We start from the raw sequence: 26635 nt of genomic DNA on the forward strand, positions 1-26635 counted from the left end.
ACGAAACAAAGAGGAAACAAAGATGAAACAAAGAGGCAACAAAGAAGAAACAAAAAGACGAAACAAAGAGGCAACAAAGAGGCAACAAAGAGGAAATAAAGAGGAAACAAAGATGAAATAAAGAGGCAACAAAGAGGCAACAAAGAGGAAATAAAGAGGAAACAAAGATGAAATAAAGAGGCAACAAAGAGGCAACAAAGAAGAAACAAAGAGGCAACAAAGAGGAAATAAAGAGGAAACAAAGATGAAATAAAGAGGAAACAAAGATGCAACAAAGAAGAAACAAAAAGACGAAACAAAGAGGGAACAAAGAAGAAACAAAGATGAAACAAAGAGGAAACAAAGATGAAATAAAGAGGCAACAAAGATGAAATAAAGAGGAAACAAAGATGAAATAAAGAGGCAACAAAGAGGCAACAAAAAGACGAAACAAAGAGGAAACAAAGATGAAACAAAGAGGCAACAAAGAAGAAACAAAAAGACGAAACAAAGAGGCAACAAAGAGGCAACAAAGAGGAAATAAAGAGGAAACAAAGATGAAATAAAGAGGAAACAAAGAGGCAACAAAGAAGAAACAAAAAGACGAAACAAAGAGGCAACAAAGAGGAAATAAAGAGGAAACAAAGATGAAATAAAGAGGAAACAAAGAGGCAACAAAGAAGAAACAAAAAGACGAAACAAAGAGGCAACAAAGAGGAAATAAAGAGGAAACAAAGATGAAATAAAGAGGAAACAAAGAGGCAACAAAGATGAAATAAAGAGGCAACAAAGAGGCAACAAAGAAGAAACAAAAAGACGAAACAAAGGAAATAAAGAGGAAACAAAGATGAAATAAAGAGGAAACAAAGAGGAAATAAAGAGGAAACAAAGATGAAATAAAGAGGAAACAAAGAGGCAACAAAGAAGAAACAAAAAGACGAAACAAAGAGGCAACAAAGAGGAAATAAAGAGGAAACAAAGATGAAATAAAGAGGAAACAAAGAGGAAATAAAGAGGAAACAAAGAGGAAACAAAGATGAAATAAAGAGGCAACAAAGAGGCAACAAAGAAGAAACAAAAAGACGAAACAAAGAGGCAACAAAGAGGAAATAAAGAGGAAACAAAGATGAAATAAAGAGGAAACAAAGAGGAAATAAAGAGGAAACAAAGAGGAAACAAAGATGAAATAAAGAGGCAACAAAGAGGCAACAAAGAAGAAACAAAAAGACGAAACAAAGAGGCAACAAAGAAGAAACAAAAAGACGAAACAAAGAGGCAACAAAGAGGAAATAAAGAGGAAACAAAGATGAAATAAAGAGGCAACAAAGAGGCAACAAAGAAGAAACAAAAAGACGAAACAAAGAGGAAACAAAGAGGAAACAAAGATGAAATAAAGAGGCAACAAAGATGAAACAAAAAGACGAAACAAAGAGGAAACAAAGAGGCAACAAAGAGGAAACAAAAAGGAAACAAAGATGAAAACAAAGAGGAAACAAAGAGGAAACAAAGATGAAATAAAGAGGCAACAAAGAAGAAACAAAAAGACGAAACAAAGAGGCAACAAAGAAGAAACAAAAAGACGAAACAAAGAGGAAACAAAGAGGAAACAAAGATGAAATAAAGAGGAAATAAAGAGGAAACAAAGATGAAATAAAGAGGCAACAAAGAGGAAACAAAGATGAAACAAAAAGACGAAACAAAGAGGCAACAAAGAGGAAATAAAGAGGAAATAAAGAGGAAACAAAGATGAAATAAAGAGGAAACAAAGATGAAACAAAAAGACGAAACAAAGACGAAACAAAGAGGCAACAAAGAAGAAACAAAAAGACGAAACAAAGAGGAAATAAAGAGGAAACAAAGATGAAATAAAGAGGCAACAAAGAGGCAACAAAGATGAAACAAAAAGACGAAACAAAGAGGCAACAAAGAGGAAATAAAGAGGAAACAAAGATGAAATAAAGAGGCAACAAAGAGGAAACAAAGATGAAACAAAGATGAAAAAAAGAGGCAACAAAGAGGCAACAAAGAAGAAACAAAAAGACGAAACAAAGAGGCAACAAAGAGGAAATAAAGAGGAAACAAAGATGAAACAAAGATGAAAAAAAGAGGCAACAAAGAGGCAACAAAGAAGAAACAAAAAGACGAAACAAAGAGGCAACAAAGAGGAAATAAAGAGGAAACAAAGATGAAACAAAGATGAAAAAAAGAGGCAACAAAGAGGCAACAAAGAAGAAACAAAAAGACGAAACAAAGAGGCAACAAAGAGGAAATAAAGAGGAAACAAAGATGAAACAAAAAGACGAAACAAAGAGGCAAAAAAGAGGAAATAAAGAGGAAACAAAGATGAAATAAAGAGGCAACAAAGAGGAAACAAAGATGAAACAAAGATGAAAAAAAGAGGCAACAAAGAGGCAACAAAGAAGAAACAAAAAGACGAAACAAAGAGGCAACAAAGAGGAAATAAAGAGGAAACAAAGATGAAATAAAGAGGCAACAAAGAGGCAACAAAGAAGAAACAAAAAGACGAAACAAAGAGGCAACAAAGAGGAAACAAAGAGGAAACAAAGATGAAATAAAGAGGCAACAAAGAGGCAACAAAGAGGAAACAAAGAGGAAACAAAGATGAAATAAAGAGGAAACAAAGAGGCAACAAAGAGGAAATAAAAAGACGAAACAAAGAGGCAACAAAGAGGCAACAAAGAAGAAACAAAAAGACGAAACAAAGAGGCAACAAAGAGGAAACAAAGAGGAAACAAAGATGAAATAAAGAGGCAACAAAGAGGAAACAAAGATGAAAACAAAGAGGAAACAAAGAGGAAACAAAGAGGAAACAAAGATGAAATAAAGAGGCAACAAAGAGGCAACAAAGAAGAAACAAAAAGACGAAACAAAGAGGCAACAAAGAGGCAACAAAGAGGAAACAAAAAGGAAACAAAGAGGAAAACAAAGAGGAAACAAAGATGAAACAAAGAGGAAACAAAGATGAAATAAAGAGGCAACAAAGAGGCAACAAAGAAGAAACAAAAAGACGAAACAAAGAGGCAACAAAGAGGCAACAAAGAAGAAACAAAGATGAAACAAAGAGGAAACAAAGAGGAAACAAAGAGGAAACAAAGATGAAATAAAGAGGCAACAAAGAGGCAACAAAGAAGAAACAAAAAGACGAAACAAAGAGGCAACAAAGAGGAAACAAAAAGGAAACAAAGATGAAAACAAAGAGGAAACAAAGATGAAATAAAGAGGAAACAAAGAGGAAACAAAGAGGCAACAAAGAGGAAATAAAGAGGAAACAAAGAGGCAACAAAGAGGAAACAAAGAGGAAACAAAGATGAAATAAAGAGGAAACAAAGAGGCAACAAAGAGGAAACAAAGAGGAAACAAAGATGAAATAAAGAGGAAATAAAGAGGAAATAAAGAGGAAACAAAGAGGCAACAAAGATGAAATAAAGAGGCAACAAAGAGGCAACAAAGAGGAAACAAAGAGGAAACAAAGATGAAATAAAGAGGAAACAAAGAAGAAACAAAGAGGAAACAAAAAGGAAACAAAGATGAAAACAAAGAGGAAACAAAGATGAAATAAAGAGGAAACAAAGAGGCAACAAAGAAGAAACAAAAAGACGAAACAAAGAGGCAACAAAGAGGCAACAAAGAGGAAACAAAAAGGAAACAAAGATGAAAACAAAGAGGAAACAAAGATGAAATAAAGAGGAAACAAAGAGGCAACAAAGAGGAAATAAAGAGGAAACAAAGAGGCAACAAAGATGAAATAAAGAGGCAACAAAGAGGCAACAAAGAAGAAACAAAAAGACGAAACAAAGAGGCAACAAAGAGGAAATAAAGAGGAAACAAAGATGAAATAAAGAGGAAACAAAGAGGCAACAAAGAAGAAACAAAAAGACGAAACAAAGAGGCAACAAAGAGGAAATAAAGAGGAAACAAAGATGAAATAAAGAGGCAACAAAGAGGCAACAAAGAAGAAACAAAAAGACGAAACAAAGAGGCAACAAAGAGGAAATAAAGAGGAAACAAAGATGAAATAAAGAGGAAACAAAGAGGAAATAAAGAGGAAACAAAGAGGAAACAAAGATGAAATAAAGAGGCAACAAAGAGGAAACAAAGATGAAATAAAGAGGAAACAAAGATGAAACAAAGAGGAAACAAAGAAGAAACAAAAAGACGAAACAAAGAGGCAACAAAGAGGAAATAAAGAGGCAACAAAGAAGAAACAAAAAGACGAAACAAAGAGGCAACAAAGAGGAAATAAAGAGGAAACAAAGATGAAATAAAGAGGAAACAAAGAGGCAACAAAGAGGCAACAAAGACGAAACAAAAAGACGAAACAAAGAGGCAACAAAGATGAAACAAAAAGACGAAACAAAGAGGAAACAAAGAGGAAATAAAGAGGAAACAAAGAGGAAACAAAGAGGAAATAAAGAGGAAACAAAGAGGAAACAAAGAGGCAACAAAGAGGAAATAAAGAGGAAACAAAGATGAAATAAAGAGGAAACAAAGAGGCAACAAAGATGAAATAAAGAGGCAACAAAGAGGCAACAAAGACGAAACAAAAAGACGAAACAAAGAGGCAACAAAGATGAAACAAAAAGACGAAACAAAGAAGAAACAAAAAGGAAACAAAGAGGAAAACAAAGAGGAAACAAAGAAGAAACAAAAAGACGAAACAAAGAGGCAACAAAGAGGCAACAAAGAGGAAACAAAAAGGAAACAAAGATGAAAACAAAGAGGAAACAAAGATGAAATAAAGAGGAAACAAAGAGGAAACAAAGAGGCAACAAAGAGGAAATAAAGAGGAAACAAAGAGGCAACAAAGAGGAAATAAAGAGGCAACAAAGATGAAAACAAAGAGGAAACAAAGAGGAAATAAAGAGGAAACAAAGAGGAAACAAAGAGGCAACAAAGAGGAAACAAAGAGGAAACAAAGAGGCAACAAAGAGGAAATAAAGAGGCAACAAAGAGGAAATAAAGAGGCAACAAAGATGAAAACAGAGGAAACAAAAAGGAAACAAAGATGAAAACAAAGAGGAAAAAAAGAGGAAACAAAGATGAAACAAAAAGGAAACAAAGATGAAACAAAGATGAAAACAAAGAGGAAGCAAAGAGGAAACAAAAAGGAAACAAAGATGAAAACAAAGAGGAAACAAAGATGAAATAAAGAGGAAACAAAGAGGAAACAAAGAGGAAACAAAGAGGAAACAAAGATGAAACAAAAAGGAAACAAAGATCAAAACAAAGAAGAAACAAAAAGGAAACAAAGATGAAAACAAAGAGGAAACAAAGATGAAATAAAGAGGAAACAAAGAGGAAACAAAAAGGAAACAAAGATGAAAACAAAGAGGAAACAAAGAGGAAACAAAAAGGAAACAAAGAAGAAACAAAGAGGAAACAAAGATGAAATAAAGAGGAAACAAAGAGGAAACAAAAAGGAAACAAAGATGAAAACAAAGAGGAAACAAAGAAGAAACAAAGAGGAAACAAAGAAGAAACAAAGAGGCACAAATCCCACAAATGAGACGATCTAAGTCTTAAACACCGAAGGAGTTCACTCGTGGACTCTTGAACACCCTCAGCCTGTTTTCATTGTGATGAACAAATCCGTTACTCCTTCCTCTGGTTGGCATCATCAGCTCACTAAGACGGATCAAACCGTCCAACAAAGCGCGGTGTTGACATCTGCTGCAGCTGTCTCCGTCCTCACAGGACGACGCAGCTCGATGGGAAATGTTTAGCATAGAGAACATGTGCCATTGATCTCCCGGCTGAGGGCTGTTTCCAGATGGGCCCGGCGGGCCGGGCTTAAGGCCGCGGCCTCGGCTCTCGGGTTTCACAGCAGCTTTTAGAGGTCGATACGAGAGCCTGCGGGGGACATTTGTTTGATGTGATGGATGGCGAAGCAAACTGGAAATGAATAAACGGGCGGAACATTAGCCCTTTACTGTAAACTCAAACTTTACTGCATCTGGTCCCATTCTTCCCTCAGCAGAAGAAAGAGGAAACTTCTGATTCTTTAACCGCTGTCGGGCTTCTCTTAACTAAACTAAGACATTTCTGTTCTCATGTGTCTATGCATGAAATATCTTTTAACTTATCTGGACTGTTGCTTGTTTTTAAATTAATTTAAATTATTTTGTTTGTTTCTCTTTATATTCTTTTATGTATTTTTAATGCTTCTTACACTCCCTGCTGCAATGCTTTTATTTTATGTAAAGCACTTTGAATTGTTTGTACATGAAATGTGCTATATAAATAAATTTGATTTGATTTAAAGATGGCGCTGACACTTCAGACATTTAGCTGATCAACAAAAGGTTTTATAAACCGGTAAACCCGCCAGCTTACGGCTTCATTTCTTAAAAGTCAGACGGCGAAGCCTGCAGCCTGAAAAGAACAAAGAAGCGTTGAGCGACGAATGGCAGGTGTGTCTGTGTGAATGTTTAGTTTATGTCGCGTTGTTTGTTTTACATAGAAAGGTGCAGTGGTGAGTAAACGGATTATTTACAGTATTATTAGTGAAGATGTCTGCACAGCGAGAACATTTAGAGATGAAACCGAAGAGGAAAGAGTCAATATTTCATGGCTGACTGAGCATAAATCTGGAGGTAAATGTTGGTTTAGAGGGGGAAAAAAGGAAAGAAGACTGTACTGTGCTCCTGTCGAATTGTCCAGCTGACAGCAGGTGTGTTTGTATGTGAGCTACTGATGTCAGCAGCAACCACAGCGCCAACAGGACATTGTCCAGTACATTCAGGAAGCGCCAGTCATCTCTGCAGCATGACACAGAACGCACCAGAAGCAGCTCCAGCCGTGCTTTCAGTGTTTACACTGGAAAAAATGCCCCTCCAAAAATAAGTAAAAAAAAACAACAAATACAAGACGTTTTTGCTTGAAATAAGCAAAAAAAATCAAATTAAATTTGATGTATAGATCGAGACGGCTGAGATGCAAAATTAAAAAAAGTGGTCCCAGGATTGAGCCTTGAGGAACACCCTCGGTTACACTGAGGTAGCTAGAAGTTAATGCCTTTTAACACACTGACTTACAATTTTAAACCATCCCACAGTATGCTCACAGTCCTACACTGGAAAAAATGCCCCTCCAAAAATAAGTAAAAAAACAAAAACAAATACAAGACGTTTTTGCTCGAAATAAGCAAAAAAAAAATCGGCCAATGGAACTAGTGAAAATCGGCTTGTCAAGATTTCTTGAAATAAGATGTGATATTTGGGACTTTTAAGATAAAAGTGATCTTGAAATTAGCTTAAAAACCTCTTCCAATGTCAAAAAAAGCTTGTTTCATATGAAATCCGACTTTTTCATTTAACAAGATATTCCAGATGTATTGTCTTCAAACAAGTCCCTATCTCTGGCTGAAATGGTGCTTGTTAGGCAGTTGTGTCTTATATTAAGTGTAATGAGATATTTTGACTAGAAATTAGACAAATATACTTGGTAAGACTTTGATTTTTTTCCAGTGTAGTCTTCATGTTTGTTGCCATTTTACCTGCTCCAGTTACCTTGGACCTGATGGATAGCAGCAACTTTAGTAACCGTTTAGTTTAACCGCTTCTAAATAGTCTTAAATACCTGAACCCAGTTTAAAGATGAAGTGCAGATCGCACAGGGTGGGACTGGCTGGCTGTCATGTGACTTTATTCACGTTTAAGGTCGATAATCAGTTCATGTGACAGTTCCACAAGTGTTGGAACTCTGCTCCTGATTAAATTAAAGAGAAACTAAAACTTATTTATGACCTTCTTTATTTCAGCTGTAAAGTTTTTCTCCACCTTTATAATTTTCAGAACAGGTTCAGTTTTCTGCGCTTTTTCCGCATGAGTCAAATGCTTTTTGAGAGACGTTTGATCGCTCAGAGCCACCGTACGTCATCGCCCAAAATGATCCAACCCGATTCCTTTTGTTTTCCAGCTCAAAGCCCTTTTATGATAGAACAAACTCAAGGTTCAGCAAAGTTTTAGAGACAATTTACAGGCAGGTTGTGACAGATTGTTGTGTCACAGTTTGAAATACAGGAAGCGAACTGATAACTATTTAATTCTCTTGTTTTGTACGACCTGCAGAGCAGATACAGCCACAACAAGCTAGGATTTCCCTCGTATACAGCAGTAGAAGACTCAGGAGCTTCAATGATGCATCTGAGAACAAGTTTAAAACCACACAACGCAGCACAGAACATCACCATATCATCAGATAAATAAAATTTGATGTATAGATCGGCTGATATGCAAAATTTAAAAAAGTGGTCCCAGGATTGAGCCTTGAGGAACACCCTCGGTTACACGTCGGATCTTTGTATCAGAGCATAAACTGAGAAACTGCAGCAAAACTAGAAAATTCTGAATCAAAACTTAAAAGTAGGAAAGTTAGCTGAAGTGCTAACTTGGTCGTTTAAAGCTAAGCCCGACATTTCTTAATATAGAAGAATAGAATCTGTCCTCTGTGTTGACATATTTTCAAGAAAGCCGAGCTGGGTCACTCGCAGCTTAATTACCTCATTTTCTAAATGCACCAACCTGAAGAAAAACTCAAATCACACCTTTAAAACATCAACATTCCTCACGCCTGCTCACTCACTGCTTTCACCTTGATCAAAAAGGGACGAAAAACCAAAAGGAAAGCCTCACCTTCATCATCGATGAAGTCTTTAATGGAGGCCCAGGTCTTGTTGTTGCAGTAGAAGGTGGTGTTGGCCGGCAGGCTGCCGTTGATGCAGTGCGCCGTGGTCCTGACGCATTTCTGCCGCAGGTTTCCCATGAAGAGCTGCAGGCCGATGAGGGCGAAGACGCTCAGGCAGAAGACCGTGAGGATCATCACGTCAGCGAGCTTCTTCACCGACTGGATCAGAGCGCCAACGATCGTCTTCAGGCCTGAGGGAGCCGCCGGGATGCAGGATTAACTCTTAGAAAACTCTTTACTGAGGAAGTCACCCTAACTAACTGATCGATAACCCGTTTCATGGGTAATTTAGTCTAAGATGTATAAATCTAATCTAACAGGTGACTTAATTTGACTCTACAAAGGTTGGGTAAAGATGGCTGCCACTTGGGTCCATTATTAAAGCTCCAGATCCAGAAATTTAACTAAAACTAAAATGCAGCCAAAGCAGAAAGTGAAGAATACCAAAACATAATTTAACTCTGAGCCAGTTCCAAAAAGTTCGGACACTGAGAAATTTAAATAAAAACAGAATTCAATCATTTTTACTGGGTGGAAACTTAAGTGAAAACCCTCTCATGGCCCGAGATGAAGGTGGGCAAGACGATCCCTTACTGTGATAAGATGGGCACTGCAACGCCTCATGTTTAAGGTCAGACATTTTTATTATTTAATGATGAATATGAGCTCATCTTTAATATGACGGCAGCAACACGTCTCAGAAAAGTTGGGACGGGAGCAACAAAAGGCTGAAAAAAGTAAAAAGAAACAGCTGGAGGAGCATGATGAAGCTAATTAGGTTCATTAGCAACAGGTCAGTGGCCTGTTTGGGGATAAAGAGAGCGCCTTAGAGAGGCAGAGTCTCTCAGAATTAAAGATGTAGAGATGTTCAGCAATCTGCAACAAACTGAGTCTGCAGATTTTGGAGCCATTTCAAAACAGTGACTTTGAATCTTCCATCATCTACAGATCATAAAATCATCAAAGATTCAGAGGATCTGGAGACATCTCTGTGACCGTCAGGCCCTCAGGCAGCTCTCAGGCAGCTCTGCATTAAAAACAGACCTGATTCTGTCCTGGAAATCAATGCCTGGGCTCAGGAACACTTCCAGGAATCACTGTCTGAACACAGCTCAGCATAACATCCACAGATGCAGGTTAGAGCTCCATCAGGCAGAGAAGAAGTCAGATGTTTGGTGCATCTTCTCTGGACCACAGCTCGTTTAAGATGGACTGAAGTGGGAAACTGTTCTGTGGTCAGAACCTGATGCTGCGTCCTCCAGACTAAAGAGGAGAGGGAGCATCCAGCTGGTTATCGGCTGGAAACATCTGGAAAGGCTCCATCAGTGCTCCCTTCTTCAGAGAAGGCCTTGCTTATTTCAGCAGGACAGAGTTAAACCACATCCTGCATCTGTTCCAGCAGCACGGCTTCATAGAAGAAGAGTCCAGCTGCTGCAGTCCAGATGTTTCACCACCTGAAAACATTTAAATCAGGGCTGGGCGAGTTGACTCGTTATTATCGCGTTAACTCGTTAATTATGTAACGCCGATAAATATTTTATTGCGCATTAACGCAGTTTTTTTTTTTTAATTCATTTTATTTTGTAAAAGTCTGCTGCTCACAGGCTTTTATTTTGTAAAAGTCTGTTGCTCACAGGCTTTTATTTTGTAAAAGTCTGCTGCTCACAGGCTTTTATTCTGTAAAAGTCTGCTGCTCACAGGCTTTTATTCTGTAAAAGTCTGCTGCTCACAGGCTTTTATTTTGTAAAAGTCTGCTGCTGTCTGCTGTGGAACAGGAAAAGAAAGTAATCGGCGGATCCACCAAACATGGAGAAGGGTACGGAACTTTTACTCGGCCATTTTCATGTTAAAGTTCTTCCAGACGGCGGAGTCGACGGAACCAAAGTCATCTGTAAACACTGCCAAGTTGAATTGTCTTCTCAGCGTAGTAGTTCCAGTCTAAAATATCACTTAAAGGCAAAACACACAACTGATAGCAGCAAGTCATTCAAGGAAACAGACAGTGGAGCGAGGCTTCTACATAAAAACTACAGAAAGATGCTGATGTTAAAAGTGTGTTTGCACAACAAATGTTATGGCACTTTCATTCATATGGCAGCACATTTAAAATAAAGCTAAATGCTAAAAGCTGTACGCTACTTTTGGATTCATTTTTTGGATTTTGCGTACAAATGCGATTAATCGTGATTAATCAGGGAAATCATGTGATTAATTAGATTAAACATTTTAATCGTTGCCCAGGCCTAATTTAAATACAGCAGAGAAGCCAGGAATCCTCCATCAGACAGAAATGGGACAACGTTCCTCTCCCAGAGGTCCAACAGCTGGTCTCCTCAGTTCCAGATGTTTGCAGATGTTGTTAAAGGAAGAGTGGATGCTGCACAGTGGGGAAACACGGACTTTGCTGCGATCGGATTCAAGATGAGCTGATTTTTTCATGAAACAGTGGAACACAGAAAACGTATCAAATGTTTAATGTGAGACATTCTGACTGAGATTAAACAATTTTGTTTATTCTATTCATGGTTCTGCAAATTGTTTCTTAAAAATCATTAAATTCTGTTTTAATTTACACTTCAAACAGGATCAAAACCTTTTGGGAATAGGAGCTGTATGGAAACTATTTTCCAGTGTTTTGACTCGAGGTTAGTTGGACAAATTATGCAGTAAAAGTAAAGGGCAGCCATCTTTATGCCCTTGGATAAGTAAACAACACATCCAATAAACTGAGAGCGATTATATCGAACAGTTCTGAGTAAAACTTTAAGAGAAAATCACAAAAAACACCCCACAACACACGTGAGCACACGGTAAAAACAGCAGGAACAAAACACTCAGAACACAAAGGGTGCAGACAAGCTGACGGTTGTCCAAATCTTACCGAATTAAAGAAACCGGGTTTCTTTTCAACTTTTACTCACTGGAAAACACTTCTTTTGGTTTCAGTGGATTCATTGGAAACAGACCGGTTCCCATGGAAACGTCTGTAAGCTAATGATCGACTGCACCTCAGTGATCACTCACGGTTACAGCTGAGGTTATAACATGTGTTAAACAGTGTTATAACAAGGTCATTACAACGGCGCCGGAACATTTCCATCACATTTACTGTTAGCTGCTGGCGCTACATGCTAACATGCACGGTGGAGACACACAGAGGCAGCACGTCTTAATCTGTAATCCACAATTTAAAGTTTAATTTCTGTCACTGAGGAAGGAAAACATGTGCTACAAATGCATAAAATGTTTTTTTTAAACCTTTAGTAACAACTGTCAACACAACACTTTAAAAAGAAGATCAATTTAATCAAGAAATCTCATCGAATTCCCCAAAACCTGCAATGACCAATAAGCTAAGTTTATATTGTAATATTTTGTATTATTTTGCCATGAAGCTTTAATTTCAGGTTACAGAGTCAGATGATTTAAGATGAAAAGCTTATGAGCATTTTTAAGTCAGTAACTGTTGGTGCCACATATTCAAATATCATCCATTATTCACATCATGGGGCTTAAAAATACATTTGAGAGCCAAGAGGCTAATGTTTCATTCACCTTGATTTAAAGCTACAATTACATATTTTTCCTTTTTAAACTTCAAAGAATGTTTTTAATTCAGATTTTTAATTCTAAAACTCATCCTGTAGGGTTTCCCTTCACATTAGTGGAGTTTAGTTGAGCCATCCAACCAATTATGACCAATTACGACAGCAGAGCTGGAGACACTGTGGAATATTCTAGATTAAACTGGTGGTTTGTTGAGTTAGTTTGATGTATTTTTGTTTGTTAGCTGTTTTTTCTTTAGATTTGGTTCAATCCTGACTCAAATTTACCTTTGGATGTCAATCCAAATCCGTCTCTGGACCCGGTTTTCTTGAATAACTTCCTTTGTCAAAGGTATGCAGTAACTAGCTTAACCAACTGCTTCACTTTGAGGATTAGCTTGAACCTTTCGTTTTGGATAAAGCTCATAGCTAGAGTTGGCTAACCATGACCGTTTCTCTCCGTGTACATGCGTGTTATCACTGCTGTCATTAACTTTGTGATTTTTTTTCTCCACAGCAGGTATCCTGGTGCATCACCTGCTGTTTTTGAGCTTCTTTGTGTCCCGTCCCCCAACCTAAAAACAGTTTAGCTCAGATTAGCCACCTTTTCTAAATGGCTGGACATAGCTTTCCATTGGTCCCTCCTCAACACATGTTTTACCCTTATCAAGATGTCTTCAAACCAGTCCCTATATCTAGGTGAAATAGTACTTGTTAGGCAGTTGTGTCTTATATGAAGTGTAATGAGGTATTTTGACTAGAAATGAGACAAATATACTTGTAAGACTTGGATTTTTTCCAGTGAACCATCGAATGAGGGCAGCAGTTACTCTGCTCTAAGGTGTTTAAAGTTCCGTCAGAAGTCAGAACATGTCCTACGACTCATGTAATATCTCATCAATGGGTCTTTATCAGGATATCAAGCATCTAAATCTGGTAAAACATCAACAGGTTTCATTTTATTGTGTCAGATATATTAAAAGTTGAGCTCCAGATATAAGAAGCTACTGCACCACAGCCACGCCTACATAAGATTGTTGTGCTTCTCCAAAGCTTTGATTATGATTAAAACATGATGCATTTGCAGCCATTTGCATTTATTACTGTTGTATCATTGCTTGACTAACTGTCAAGAGTTGATTAATTAAACGTTTCTGTGGGCTAAGCCTCTGTTGTCCACCTTGGTGCTTCTTTCTGCATACTACCTGGGTACCTTGGTGAAGTGATGATTACAAAGCATGATTTCAGCAGGTAGTATGCAGGATGACAGTTCAAACACAGCCATTTAGTGTCTCCAGCAGACTCGGGCCAGGAGAGGTGCGTTTGATACTCATTCCCCTGCTTTCTCACCTGGGATGACAGAGATGGTTTTGAGCGCTCGCAGCACCCTGAACGTCCTTAAGGCTGACACATTACCCAGGTCCACAAACTCAGTGACATATCTGCAACAAGCCGGGAGACAGAAGCACAAGAACAGACACACACAGAAGGGTATGACCACACGGAACAACAAGCCAACACAGAGGGATAGAAAGATGGAGATCCAGCTGGAGACAGAGAGAGGTACAGTAGAGACAGGCCAGGTTGGACGGCAACAGTGGAGGTTCAGAAGTGAAAGTGAAATCAGATATTCAAAGCTTTGCACGTGATATAAACTGGAGAAGTATGCAACTCTGTCACAGACAGTGAAGTTTGAGATATGGTGTCATCTCTAAAGTGGGCTGAGGCTGAATCCAATCAGGAAAATGGACAATATACTGGAAACTTCCCTAAAAAAATGTTGCAAATATTCAGTTTACTGTGACTGAAGACACAGAAATCCAGCAGACTTTTGCTTCTGAGAAGCTGGGACGGCTAAATGTTTGGCATATTTGTGTATTATAAGAACTCATACACATTGAAGATAATTCTGCTTTGGAGTAAACAAAAACATAACTATATAATTAGTGTTGAAGAAAACAGCTAAAGATTTCATGAATTTTCTACTGTGAACTACTGCTGGGAGATTGGACCGAAAACAAAGTTTCAGTGCAATCTGTTGGTTTCCTTAGCTAGGAAATTGTTTTTGAATTGGCTCTATATGAACGAATTGGATTATTTTATGAATAATTATGATTACAATTAATTGAATTCCAATTGGCTTGAATTGGACTTTATTATCTAAGTGCCTTGAGATGACATTTGTTGTATTTGGCGCTATATAAATAAAAATGAATTGAATTGAATTGAATTGATGACTGCCAAAAGACATCCGTAAGAACTGGAACACTGTTCATGCTAATTAGCATTGATTAGCATTGCTAAAACATTTTCATTTAATTTCATGTAAATCATACAGTGCTCTTTATATTAAAAATTATTGGCATTTACACAACACTTGGTTAATGAAAAATATCATCTTTACTCTCAAATTCATTTCCTTTTAGGTTTGAAGTTAGCTAGCTAACATTATTATTAGCTTATTAGCTGCTAGCCCCACATTTTATCCGACTGCCGACTGGAAAACTGGTCAAATATATGTAATATGATACGCAAATAAACACATGTGTTCTGCTGTTTTGACAGTTACTGTTTTTTTTTATTAATTGTTGCTTTTCAATTAGTCACAATTTAATAATTAGCTGAATGAAACTACAAAGTTAGGTCGAAACATAGCAACAAGACGCCCCAGATGTAGCCTAAATAGCAACTGAAAGACACCAAGACTTTTAATTAATAACTCAAATAGAGGAGAGTTGTTGTCGTCGATTCTCCAGTTAACAATCACGTGTTCAGTTCAGACGTATCCGACTTTTCTTTCAGTACAGTTTCTTTATGGCAGATCAGGTGACTACACCTGTGATCCCTGATTGGGCAGAGAGAGGGAGATGGGCGGGGGAGCCGGTGCTGCAAGACATGGCAGACACGTGACGAACAAGAGAGGACGTTCACGATAACGAGTGTTTGGTAAAAACTTTTGGACTGCGCCTCTGTCGCCCCCTGGTGGTGGTGAGGCCTTACCTGGGATGACTGAGATAGTTTTCAGGGCTCTCAGCACTCTAAACGTTCTCAGCGCCTGCAGGTTCCCTACTTTGATAAACTCTGTTAACAGCCTGTGAGGGGCAGTGTGGCGGTTGTCAACATACAACAAAAGGAGACAAAGATAACAAAGTCTGAAAATCTTGTTGTGGTTTAGAAGCAAAGACAAGATATACGTAGATGCTGATTGGTCGCGGGTTCGTACATCAATGGCGGCGCCATCTTGGGTGTGGAACCTTTTCAGGAACTCTCAGGAGGACTGAACGGGGGAAAGAAGCCTGGAAAATTTGCTGTTTGGGGCTGTACAAACGGTCACTGGGGTAATTAGAGTAGTTAATTACTTAGTTAGCATGGCGCTATATCACCGTACCATCGCTCTACATTTCCCTTCATACTGTTCTACACCTACAGTGTGAACTATCCTTTACTTGAATTTGGGATCACTAAAAATGTACTTTTGCTTATAACTGTTATAAATATGCGTTTTAGATTATTTCAGCTATTGTTTAACTGTTTGCTGTGTTTGTAACTTCCGTTAACTTTGGGAAGAATTGTTCCTTTTATTTCTCTTTTTGAAATAAATAAGTTGTGACTGACCTGGAGCACAGAAATATTTTTAGTGAATATAAAATGGCACATTTGATGTGTCGTAAATTACATTCTGCATCTAAAAGTATTAACCAGGTAAAATAAACCCATATTATCCCAGTTTTTACACTTCTCTATGACTAAACTAAATCGTTTTTAATCACTTTTACATTTCACTTACCTTAAATATAACGTTGATAAACCCTTTCTTCAGCATCTATCGGTGGTTATTCCTCAACTATCAGGTTACAGAAGACCAAACTTTTTTTGGTACCCCATAAACTCTTGAATATAAAACCAAATCAACTGTGAAATGTAAAATTGTTTGTATTTTTAGTCCTGTAACAACATAAATCCCTATTCTAATCCACTGACCCGCCTCACCACGTTCAATACAGCAGACATGTGCATGTATCGCAGCTACAGGCTGAAGATGTCAATGTTTAGAGGTGCACTCCTGATTGGTTAGAGCACCAAATTTAAACTTAAAGTAAAAGAGCATTAGGTCTGTGTGATTTTGAGGCACCATTGATTGCTCTAATATAATCTCTCTGACTTTTTGGGCTGAACATCAAATGCGAATCTTGTGTTTACGTGCAACCAGAAGTCAGGATGCAGATTACGGCAAAACCAACAGAAAAGCCAGAGAATTAGCTTTTCTGTCTTAGATAGTTCAAATGTATCGAGTAAAAATACATTTATTGTATGTATACATTACATATATATTTGTTTTTTTAGCCAAAGAAAATGTATGTTTTATAAGAAAGAAAAATAAAAATGATCAGTTACTCAAAGCCATAAAGCTAGCTAAAGATAGCTACCGCTAGCTTGGATGCTAACGCTAACCCCCCCAAAAAAAAAAAATCCCACAGTGATTCTAAAATTTGAAATACATCATTTTTGGGGAGCTAACCTAAGATTTGTTCGCTTTCACACAACAAACGTAACTTCAACATTTAGTGCAAGTTTCTGCTCTAAAAGAGCTAATCTGGTTATGCTACAGTTAGCTTAGCTTAGCGCACCATTCAAATAATTAACGACACTAATTTCAAAGATGTTCTACAGTAATAGTTTTAAAGAATGAAGGAGAACAATGTTCTTGTTGTTGTTTTTGTTCTCCTCTTTTTGTTTGTTTAGTTTTAATTTTATTTGTTTGTTTAAAAATACTCAATATTAATGAATCACTTCACAATGAGTCCATCTGCTCTAATTTCAGACCATTTTAAGGACGAAGTGTAACGTTGAATACATGTTTAAAGCCATTTAAAATTGTTCCAGATGTGTTTTTGTGACAGAAAACAGCTGCATAAGCGCTGATGATTTATAAATCTTCTACCCCCAGCAGAAAAGCATTGATAAGTACATCTTTAAAGAGTAAATTGGCTCGCTTATAAAATGCCTCGGCCAGAACTTGTTATGTCTGTTAAACCTCACTAATCCATTAAAAACAGGATTCTTGTCCAGACAAAGACATAATAAACGGTATTGACAGAATAATTATTCGGTAACATTATACCTCATAAATGATGCTATTAGGATAGATGTTAAAGTATTTCTTGCTGCACATGTATAGAAACATGAATCCACATGAATCTAATGTCTAATCAATCCTCTTCTATTTTGCTCGTGTCCTTGATTCAACACAAACATTAAATCCAACAACAGCAACACTTTTCAAACAAGCATATAATGAAATAAACGAGGTAACGGACACAGGCTGCGAACGTCCTCTTAGGATCGAATCAGACCACGAGAGTCAGAAAGGCGCCAGCCGACGACGGCCATTTTGGGCCCCCGGTTAGATCAAATCATCTGATCCCGAGCCGCTATCGGCCCTCCATTACAGCTCATATTTCAGCAGCTTTGACTGGTGGAATGATTGAATTACGGGGGGGAGGTGGGAGGAGAGTGGCGGCCAGAACGGGCCGTTTACGTGCACCAGTGGATGGAACCAGTGACAGCAGAGACGATTAACCGGAAACACCAAAGGTTCAGGTCTGAACCGGTGTGTTAGAGATCCAGAAATACCCATTTTTGCCTTGTGACAGCTTGTGTTTTCATTTTATTTATCTGTTTGTCTCAGCTTTACGCAGGTATAGACTCTCCTTTTACCCAAGGGTTTCTTGTTTTCTGGTCACTAAATGCTCAGGTACTGAATCCATAATGGGAACAACAAAAATCCCACGTTTTTAGCTCAAGTTAACCCATTTAGGCCTAAAACGCCTGGAAAAGAATGCCTGTAAAACCTGTGGGCGATTTCAGAAAGACCCCCTAAAACCTGAAGTTTTTCTGGAAAACGCCTACTAAATGATTGATTTCTCAGCCTCTGTAGCAGATAGAAACAAAATTCAAAAAGTATTTGAGAGCTTAGACCTGTGGCTTTCTTTGGAAATTGAGTTTATTTACATACACCTTCACGAAAATAGAAAATGTAAAAAGTAAAGTGCAGGAACAGCACTATTTTCAATTAGATTAAATGCCTGCAACGGTGTGGCATCTGCAGGTAAATCGACTTTCACCCCTGGTGTGCGGTTGAAATCTCTCCGTCGATTACGGTGCTAATTGTCAGTCTTCCACTCACATTCAAACCCTTCAAAATCATCCTCAAACATATGTGCTCGCCATAAATCTCGATCAATTGGGTCAGCACGTTCATCAGCATCATCAAAGCCAAGAAAACTCTTAAAATCGCTCCCGGCTGAAATGTCTTCCCACTGAAAGTCCTCCATGCTTGTTCGATGTAACTTAACTTCGAAACAATGACACGAGGAACATGACGACACTCTCACGTGTCTATTATAATGCATTTCATTGGCGCAGAGGTCAATAATTGGTGCAAAACAACCTTATACAGGAAAAAAGCAACGCTCCTTTCGCTTTCTTTCCATTCGCTTTCTTTCCTTTCGCTTTCTTTCCTTTCGCTTTCTTTTCTTTCGCTTTCTTTTCTTTCCTTTCGCTTCTTTCCTTTCGCTTTCTTTCCTTTCGCTTTCTTTTCTTTCCTTTCGCTTTCTTTTCTTTCCTTTCGCTTTCTTTTCTTTCTTTCGCTTTCTTTTCTTTCCTTTCGCTTCTTTCCTTTCTTTCGCTTTCTTTTCTTTCCTTTCACTTCTTTCCTTTCGCTTTCTTTTCTTTCTTTCGCTTTCTTTCCTTTCGCTTTCTTTTCTTTCCTTTCGCTTTCTTTTCTTTCTTTCGCTTTCTTTTCTTTCCTTTCGCTTTCTTTTCTTTCTTTCGCTTTCTTTTCTTTCCTTTCACTTCTTTCCTTTCGCTTTCTTTTCTTTCCTTTCGCTTTCTTTTCTTTCTTTCGCTTTCTTTTCTTTCCTTTCGCTTCTTTCCTTTCTTTCGCTTTCTTTTCTTTCCTTTCACTTCTTTCCTTTCGCTTTCTTTTCTTTCTTTCGCTTTCTTTCCTTTCGCTTTCTTTTCTTTCCTTTCGCTTTCTTTTCTTTCTTTCGCTTTCTTTTCTTTCCTTTCGCTTTCTTTTCTTTCTTTCGCTTTCTTTTCTTTCCTTTCACTTCTTTCCTTTCGCTTTCTTTTCTTTCTTTCGCTTTCTTTTCTTTCCTTTCGCTTTCTTTTCTTTCTTTCGCTTTCTTTTCTTTCTTTCGCTTTCTTTTCTTTCTTTCGCTTTCTTTTCTTTCCTTTCGCTTTCTTTTCTTTCTTTCGCTTTCTTTTCTTTCCTTTCGCTTTCTTTTCTTTCCTTTCGCTTTCTTTTCTTCCTTTCGCTTTCTTTTCTTTCCTTTCGCTTCTTTCCTTTCGCTTTCTTTTCTTTCTTTCGCTTTCTTTTCTTTCGCTTCTTTCCTTTCGCTTTCTTTTCTTTCCTTTCGCTTCTTTCCTTTCGCTTTCTTTTCTTTCTTTCGCTTTCTTTTGCTTTCTTTCGCTTTCTTTTCTTTCTTTCGCTTTCTTTTCTTTCCTTTCGCTTTCTTTTCTTTCCTTTCGCTTCTTTCCTTTCGCTTTCTTTTCTTTCTTTCGCTTTCTTTTGCTTTCTTTTCTTTCTTTCGCTTTCTTTTCTTTCTTTCGCTTTCTTTTGCTTTCTTTTCTTTCTTTCGCTTTCTTTTCTTTCTTTCGCTTTCTTTTCTTTCCTTTCTCTTTCTTTTCTTTCCTTTTGCTTTCTTTTCTTTCCTTTCGCTTTCTTTTCTTTCCTTTCGCTTTCTTTTCTTCCTTTCGCTTTCTTTTCTTTCCTTTCGCTTCTTTCCTTTCGCTTTCTTTTCTTTCTTTCGCTTTCTTTTCTTTCGCTTCTTTCCTTTCGCTTTCTTTTCTTTCCTTTCGCTTCTTTCCTTTCGCTTTCTTTTCTTTCTTTCGCTTTCTTTTGCTTTCTTTTCTTTCTTTCGCTTTCTTTTCTTTCCTTTCGCTTTCTTTTCTTTCCTTTCGCTTCTTTCCTTTCGCTTTCTTTTCTTTCTTTCGCTTTCTTTTGCTTTCTTTTCTTTCTTTTGCTTTCTTTTCTTTCTTTCGCTTTCTTTTCTTTCTTTCGCTTTCTTTTCTTTCTTTCGCTTTCTTTTCTTTCCTTTCGCTTTCTTTTCTTTCTTTCGCTTTCTTTTCTTTCCTTTCGCTTCTTTCCTTTCGCTTTCTTTTCTTTCTTTCGCTTTCTTTTCTTTCCTTTCGCTTTCTTTTCTTTCTTTCGCTTCTTTTCATTCCTTTCGCTTTCTTTTCTTTCTTTCGCTTTCTTTTCTTTCCTTTCGCTTCTTTCCTTTCGCTTTCTTTTCTTTCTTTCGCTTTCTTTTCTTTCTTTCGCTTTCTTTTCTTTCCTTTCGCTTCTTCCTTTTCGCTTTCTTTCTTTTTCTTTCGCTTTCTTTCCATTTGCGGCGCTTTCTTTCCATTCGCTTTCGCTTTCTTTCGCTTTCTTTTCTTTCTTTCGCTTTCTTTTCTTTCCTTTCGCTTCTTTCCTTTCGCTTTCTTTTCTTTCCTTTCGCTTTCTTTTCTTTCCTTTTGCTTTCTTTTCTTTCCATTCGCTTTCGCTTTCTTTCGCTTTCTTTTCTTTCCTTTCGCTTTCTTTTCTTTCCTTTCGCTTTCTTTTCTTTCGCTTTCTTTTCTTTCCTTTCGCTTCTTTCCTTTCGCTTTCTTTTCTTTCTTTCGCTTTCTTTCCTTTCGCTTTCTTTTCTTTCTTTCGCTTTCTTTTCTTTCCTTTCGCTTCTTTCCTTTCTTTCGCTTTCTTTTCTTTCCTTTCACTTCTTTCCTTTCGCTTTCTTTTCTTTCTTTCGCTTTCTTTCCTTTCGCTTTCTTTTCTTTCCTTTCGCTTTCTTTTCTTTCTTTCGCTTTCTTTTCTTTCCTTTCGCTTTCTTTTCTTTCTTTCGCTTTCTTTTCTTTCTTTCGCTTTCTTTTCTTTCCTTTCACTTCTTTCCTTTTGCTTTCTTTTCTTTCTTTCGCTTTCTTTTCTTTCCTTTCGCTTTCTTTTCTTTCTTTCGCTTTCTTTTCTTTCTTTCGCTTTCTTTTCTTTCTTTCGCTTTCTTTTCTTTCCTTTCGCTTTCTTTTCTTTCCTTTCGCTTTCTTTTCTTCCTTTCGCTTTCTTTTCTTTCCTTTCGCTTCTTTCCTTTCGCTTTCTTTTCTTTCCTTTCGCTTTCTTTTCTTTCTTTCGCTTTCTTTTCTTTCCTTTCGCTTCTTTCCTTTCGCTTTCTTTTCTTTCTTTCGCTTTCTTTTCTTTCCTTTCGCTTTCTTTTCTTTCTTTCGCTTCTTTTCATTCCTTTCGCTTTCTTTTCTTTCTTTCGCTTTCTTTTCTTTCCTTTCGCTTCTTTCCTTTCGCTTTCTTTTCTTTCTTTCGCTTTCTTTTCTTTCTTTCGCTTTCTTTTCTTTCCTTTCGCTTCTTCCTTTTCGCTTTCTTTCTTTTTCTTTCGCTTTCTTTCCATTTGCGGCGCTTTCTTTCCATTCGCTTTCGCTTTCTTTCGCTTTCTTTTCTTTCTTTCGCTTTCTTTTCTTTCCTTTCGCTTCTTTCCTTTCGCTTTCTTTTCTTTCCTTTCGCTTTCTTTTCTTTCCTTTTGCTTTCTTTTCTTTCCATTCGCTTTCGCTTTCTTTCGCTTTCTTTTCTTTCCTTTCGCTTTCTTTTCTTTCCTTTCGCTTTCGCTTCTTTCCTTTCGCTTTCTTTTCTTTCCTTTCGCTTTCGCTTCTTTCCTTTTGCTTTCTTTTCTTTCCTTTCGCTTTCTTTTCTTTACTTTCGCTTTCTTTCCTTTACTTTCGCTTTCTTTCCAATTGCGTCGTTAATTCGATTATAGCTATAGTTGGGTAATTATTCTTGCTTTGTTTGTTTCTTTCTGACGGCGACAACAACAGGAATATCGTTTCCTTTGACTTCCGGGTCACGACCCCGGGAAAACATCTGGAGCATGCGCAGAACGCAAAGTCTGATTCATCACGTGCTTCAGCGTCTACAAGCAGGTTTGGAAACAACCTTATACATGAAAAAAGACGTGTACGCTTTCCCAGCCTTAAAGGTAGAATAACGCAACAGCGCCCCCGGCTTTAAAGGTAGAAATGCAGCAATGCTTTCCCGGCCTTAATGGGTTAAAACATTTTCACCTCATCGTCTTTGCTCCAGTTACTACTATGAATCAAATTCTGGTTTTGTCCAACAAAGCAGCAGATTTTCCTCCAATCACGTTAAAGCATGATTATTTTTCCTTTTACTACAGGGGTGTGCGTGTATTCAGCAGCCATCACTCTGGTTTTAATAAAGCGCCGCCCCCACAGGGGTGATGTGTCAGGGGCGGGGGGGTGTCTCTGAGTGTAGATGAAAAAGACGAGTGTCCATTTGTGGACGATGGACAGAAAATGTGAGTGTGTGACCACATCATCGCTTAAAACGTTGCTCATCCTTGATGTGTGTGAGGAGGTGACTTATGTGCTCCTGTCCAACTTAAGATCCACCCGACGGCAAGACGGCCCTCAGTTCAAGGACACCGAATGTGTGTTTGTGTTCATGTGAGTGCGGGGAAATCAGAGCTCAACACCGAGCTGTAACAGCGGGACGGATGGAAAGATTAAGATTAAGTACTTTGAGCTGTACCTGACGTGTTAAAAGACTAACATGTGGGATTCCTTTTTGTAGGTTTAAAAAAAGATCAGATGCTTTGTGTCAGGTTATCTTCACACAGGGCGAAGCTTTAGGGCTCTTATGTACTGAGCTCACAGTCCAGGTGTTGGGCACATCTGGAGCATCAGTGACTATGGCTGTGTTCGAAACCACATACCCTAGATTCTCCGAAATGTTGGGTTACTACTCATACTCAAACTACCCAAGATGCAACGTAACGTGACGTCGCCGATCGTCATTTCCTGTCAAAACGGCAGTTTCAAGCTAGCTACAACGAGGGTAGGTTCACTTCCTGTTTTCAAAACAAAAGCACCAATTGTATGGTAATGGCTTTCCCTATGATAAAAGGCAACGGGTATTTTATTTTGTGAAAATAACAGGAAGTGCGTTGCTCACTGCGGCTAGCTTTAGTAGCGCCGAATTCGTTGGAACAAAATTGTAAACAGCTGGTATTTTGTCAGATTTCCAACACGTTGGGGATCTAAACGACTACTTTCTCACCTGAAAATGTTTCAAATGTTGCTAAAGTTTACAGAGTTTAGAGCTTAAGAGAACCTTGAGGCCGGCTGATTTCGACTCGGGCAGGAGAGAAATGCATTGTGGGTAAACGCTCTGCATACTGTCTGATCGATCAGTATGCAGTATGGAAGTATGGAAGTATGCAGTATGCGGTTTCGAACACAGCCATAGAGCTAGCTAAAGATAGCTACCGCTAGCTTGGATGCTAACGCTACAGGGTCAGCTGTTGATCCGAGCTGCTCCCTGACTGATCGCTAACCGGTTTCTAAGGGTTTCTCTTGGTCAGCCAATTACAGACGTGGACAGGTCCGGCTCTTTTTCCTTCTGAAACAAAACGGCAGGAAAAAAGAGGCTTGGAGAATTTAATTGTCCTTAGATAAGCTTGCTTTGATGCACTTTTCTTCTTCTTTCTCCTTTTATTTTGGCTGAATAGCATTAAGCTGAGTTACAATGAATATCCAATATATCATAAATACCCTTTCTGTCACATGGGTTCTGCAGTTTAACTTTGTAAACTACGTATTTAACCATCGTAAAATGCTGACGCGGCAGATTCTAAACAATGTGAAATATTTTAAAGCTTTTACATGTTGTGACACCTAAAACAGGTGATTATCGTGCAGTTTAATATGTTTAATATGAATTATTGCATGGTCATCAGCGATGGTTTAGTACTTTAAGGGCTCATCGGATATTTGACAGCTTCATTTCCCTCTGTTAAAATAACTTTGGAGGAAGCGTGGAAATCAGAGTGGAAGCATCAGGACTTTCCACAGTAGCTGAGCAGCACTTCTTTTCATCGCTGACCGGGGTCACACAGATTAAGATGACTTATTAAAACGTGGTTTGAGGCTGCAGCCTGGCTTTTTTCTGGACTGACGGCACAATGAGAGGAAACTTCTGTGGCGGCGGTTTCTCCTTACTTTGCAGAAGCTTAAAAACAGAAGTGGAGGGCAGAAACTTTTAAAACGTTTCTGCATACAGTCCTGTCAGAGGCACAGTGTTACAGATGCACTTTTATTCTTAATTCCACAGCGTTAATCCCATCAGAGTCGAGTCAAACCTGCCACTCTGCAGCTCTCAGTTCAGTGAAATGTCTTTAAATCTTAAACCAGCTGTGTGAAGCCTTTAAAAAAAATGCTTTGCATTTTGTTGGGTTTGAGTCAGCTGACACCTGTTCATCACCGAAAACTAGAGCCAGTCCTGAAGAAGGCGACCCCTGGGGGAACCATCTACGAGTGGCTGCCGCCATAACGAGGCACCAAGTTCAAACAGGATCAATCAGTGGGGTCACATGGCACTGAAAGGATCGGATTATTGGCTAAATTACAATAAGAATGAGCTGAGCAAGGGTAATTCTCCTTGGATATCTGGCGGTGAATGAATGGGATCAGAGGCACAAAGCGTGTCATACCCCGGTATGATAGGTGGCGCTGTACCCATTCCAGCTGTTGCTAATAGAGCCACTTCCTGTTGACCTCTTCACCACCACCAACAACAACAAACTCAGGCATTGGAGAAAGATGGAGAACGCAGAGCCAGATGAAGCTACGTCCCTCTACATTTGGTCTGTGATGAGCTGCTTGTTGCACAAACTCGATGCCCAACGGAGCATTCTCCATCGCGTTGTTTGTTTCTCCTTTCGCTTTCTTTCCTTTCGCTTTCTTTCCTTTCGCTTTCTTTCCTTTTGCATTCTTTCCATTTGCGTCGCTTTCTTTTCTTTACTTTCCTTTCGCTTTCTTTCCTTTCCTTTCGCTTTCTTTTCCTTTCGCTTTCTTTCCTTTTGCTTTTTCTCCATTTGCGTCGCTTTCTTTCCTTTCCTTTCGCTTTCTTTCCTTTCGCTTTTTCTCCATTTGCGTCGCTTTCTTTCCTTTCGAGTCGCTTTCTTTCCTTTCCCTTCGCTTTCTTTCCTTTCCCTGCGCTTTCTTTCCTTTCCCTGCGCTTTCTTTCCTTTCCCTTCGCTTTCTTTCCTTTCCCTGCGCTTTCTTTCCTTTCCCTTCGCTTTCTTTCCTTTCCCTGCGCTTTCTTTCCTTTCCTTTCACTTTCTTTCCTTTCCTTTCACTTTCTTTCCATTTGCGTCGCTTTCTTTCCTTTCGCTTTCTTTCCAATTGCGTCGTTAATTCGATTATAGCTATAGTTGGGAAATTATCCTCGCGTTGTTTGTTTGTTTCTGACGGCGACAACAACAGGAATATCGTCTCCTTCGACTTCCGGGTCACGACCCCGGGAAAACATCTGGAGCATGCGCAGAACGCAAAGTCTGATTCACCACGTGCTTCAGCGTCTACAAGCAGGTTTAGAGTGACTTTCAACCCAGTTATCTCGGGGTCTGAATCCAATCCAATTCTTAGTCAGATTAAGGTGTCTACATACACTTAATAACTCAGTCTGACTGTAATTTAGCCAATAATCCGATCCTTTCAGTGCCATGTAACCCCACTGAGTGTTGCATCTGAGAACATGATGAGTTCTGTCTCAGAACAAGTTTAAAACCACACAATGTAGCGCAGAACATCACCGTATCATTAGATAAATTAAATTTGATGTATAGATCGAGACGGCTGAGATGTAAAATTAAAAAAGTGGTCCCAGGATTGAGCCTTGAGGAACACCCTCGGCTACACGTCGGATCTTTATATCAGGTCTACATGCACTTAAAAACTCATTCTTATTGTAATTTAGCCAATAATCCAATCCTTTCAGTGCCATGTGACCCCACTGAGTGACAAAGAGCAGCCCGGTTGGAGTCCAACAGGCCCCATAAACAAGCTCAACTTTGTGCCAAGGATGCGGACGCAGCGCTTCGGTCATCCAGGGCCCGAAAAGGTCCCCACAGCCACTCTGGTTCTAGGTTAGTTAAAGCTCCTCGTGGGCTTTGACCGACAAAGACGAGTCTGGCCAGGCCGGTGTTGAGCTCAGTTTGAGATTCAGGCCTTTTTAATCACATGGTCCTGCTGTCACATGGTCCACTGCTCAAGATTCGCCCACTTTTAGCAACAAACTCGACTGATCAGTCTGGAGTTTGGTCTCTAGACGATCCTGATTTGTTAAGCGTTGTTGCTTTTTAACACCCTTCCACCACCAGCCACTGGTTTCATACCACAATCAGTCAAATGTTTGGGGAAAAAGAGACATTTTGGAGCACACCAGATGCAAGATAGGTGCAATAAAAGGGATTTTCCTGCTCTAATACTCAGAGACAGGTTGTGACGCCTCCTGAAAACGATTTCAGGAACAAAATGCAGCTCTAAAGATCATAACTTCTCATATC

The 26635-nt window shown here is 38.6% G+C and overlaps 1 protein-coding gene across 5 annotated transcripts in view; it reads right to left on the reverse strand.

The window, feature by feature from the left end:
- The window catches only part of LOC142370092 (sodium channel protein type 3 subunit alpha-like), a 316646-nt gene that overhangs the window by 198641 nt on the left and 91370 nt on the right, over positions 1-26635 (reverse strand). For 4 of the 5 annotated variants that reach the window (XM_075452519.1, XM_075452520.1, XM_075452521.1 and 1 more), the window contains exons 7-8: positions 13581-13672; positions 8634-8876 (exon numbers count right to left, since the gene is read on the reverse strand). In XM_075452519.1, coding sequence (XP_075308634.1) covers positions 8634-8876; positions 13581-13672 — 335 coding nt within the window. Of the gene's footprint in view, positions 1-8633; positions 8877-13580; positions 13673-15230; positions 15323-26635 lie in introns of all 5 variants that reach the window. The other variant, XM_075452518.1, reaches the window with a different exon arrangement.

Source organism: Odontesthes bonariensis, chromosome 20, assembly GCF_027942865.1.
Source record: "Odontesthes bonariensis isolate fOdoBon6 chromosome 20, fOdoBon6.hap1, whole genome shotgun sequence".
NCBI lineage: Eukaryota > Metazoa > Chordata > Actinopteri > Atheriniformes > Atherinopsidae > Odontesthes > Odontesthes bonariensis.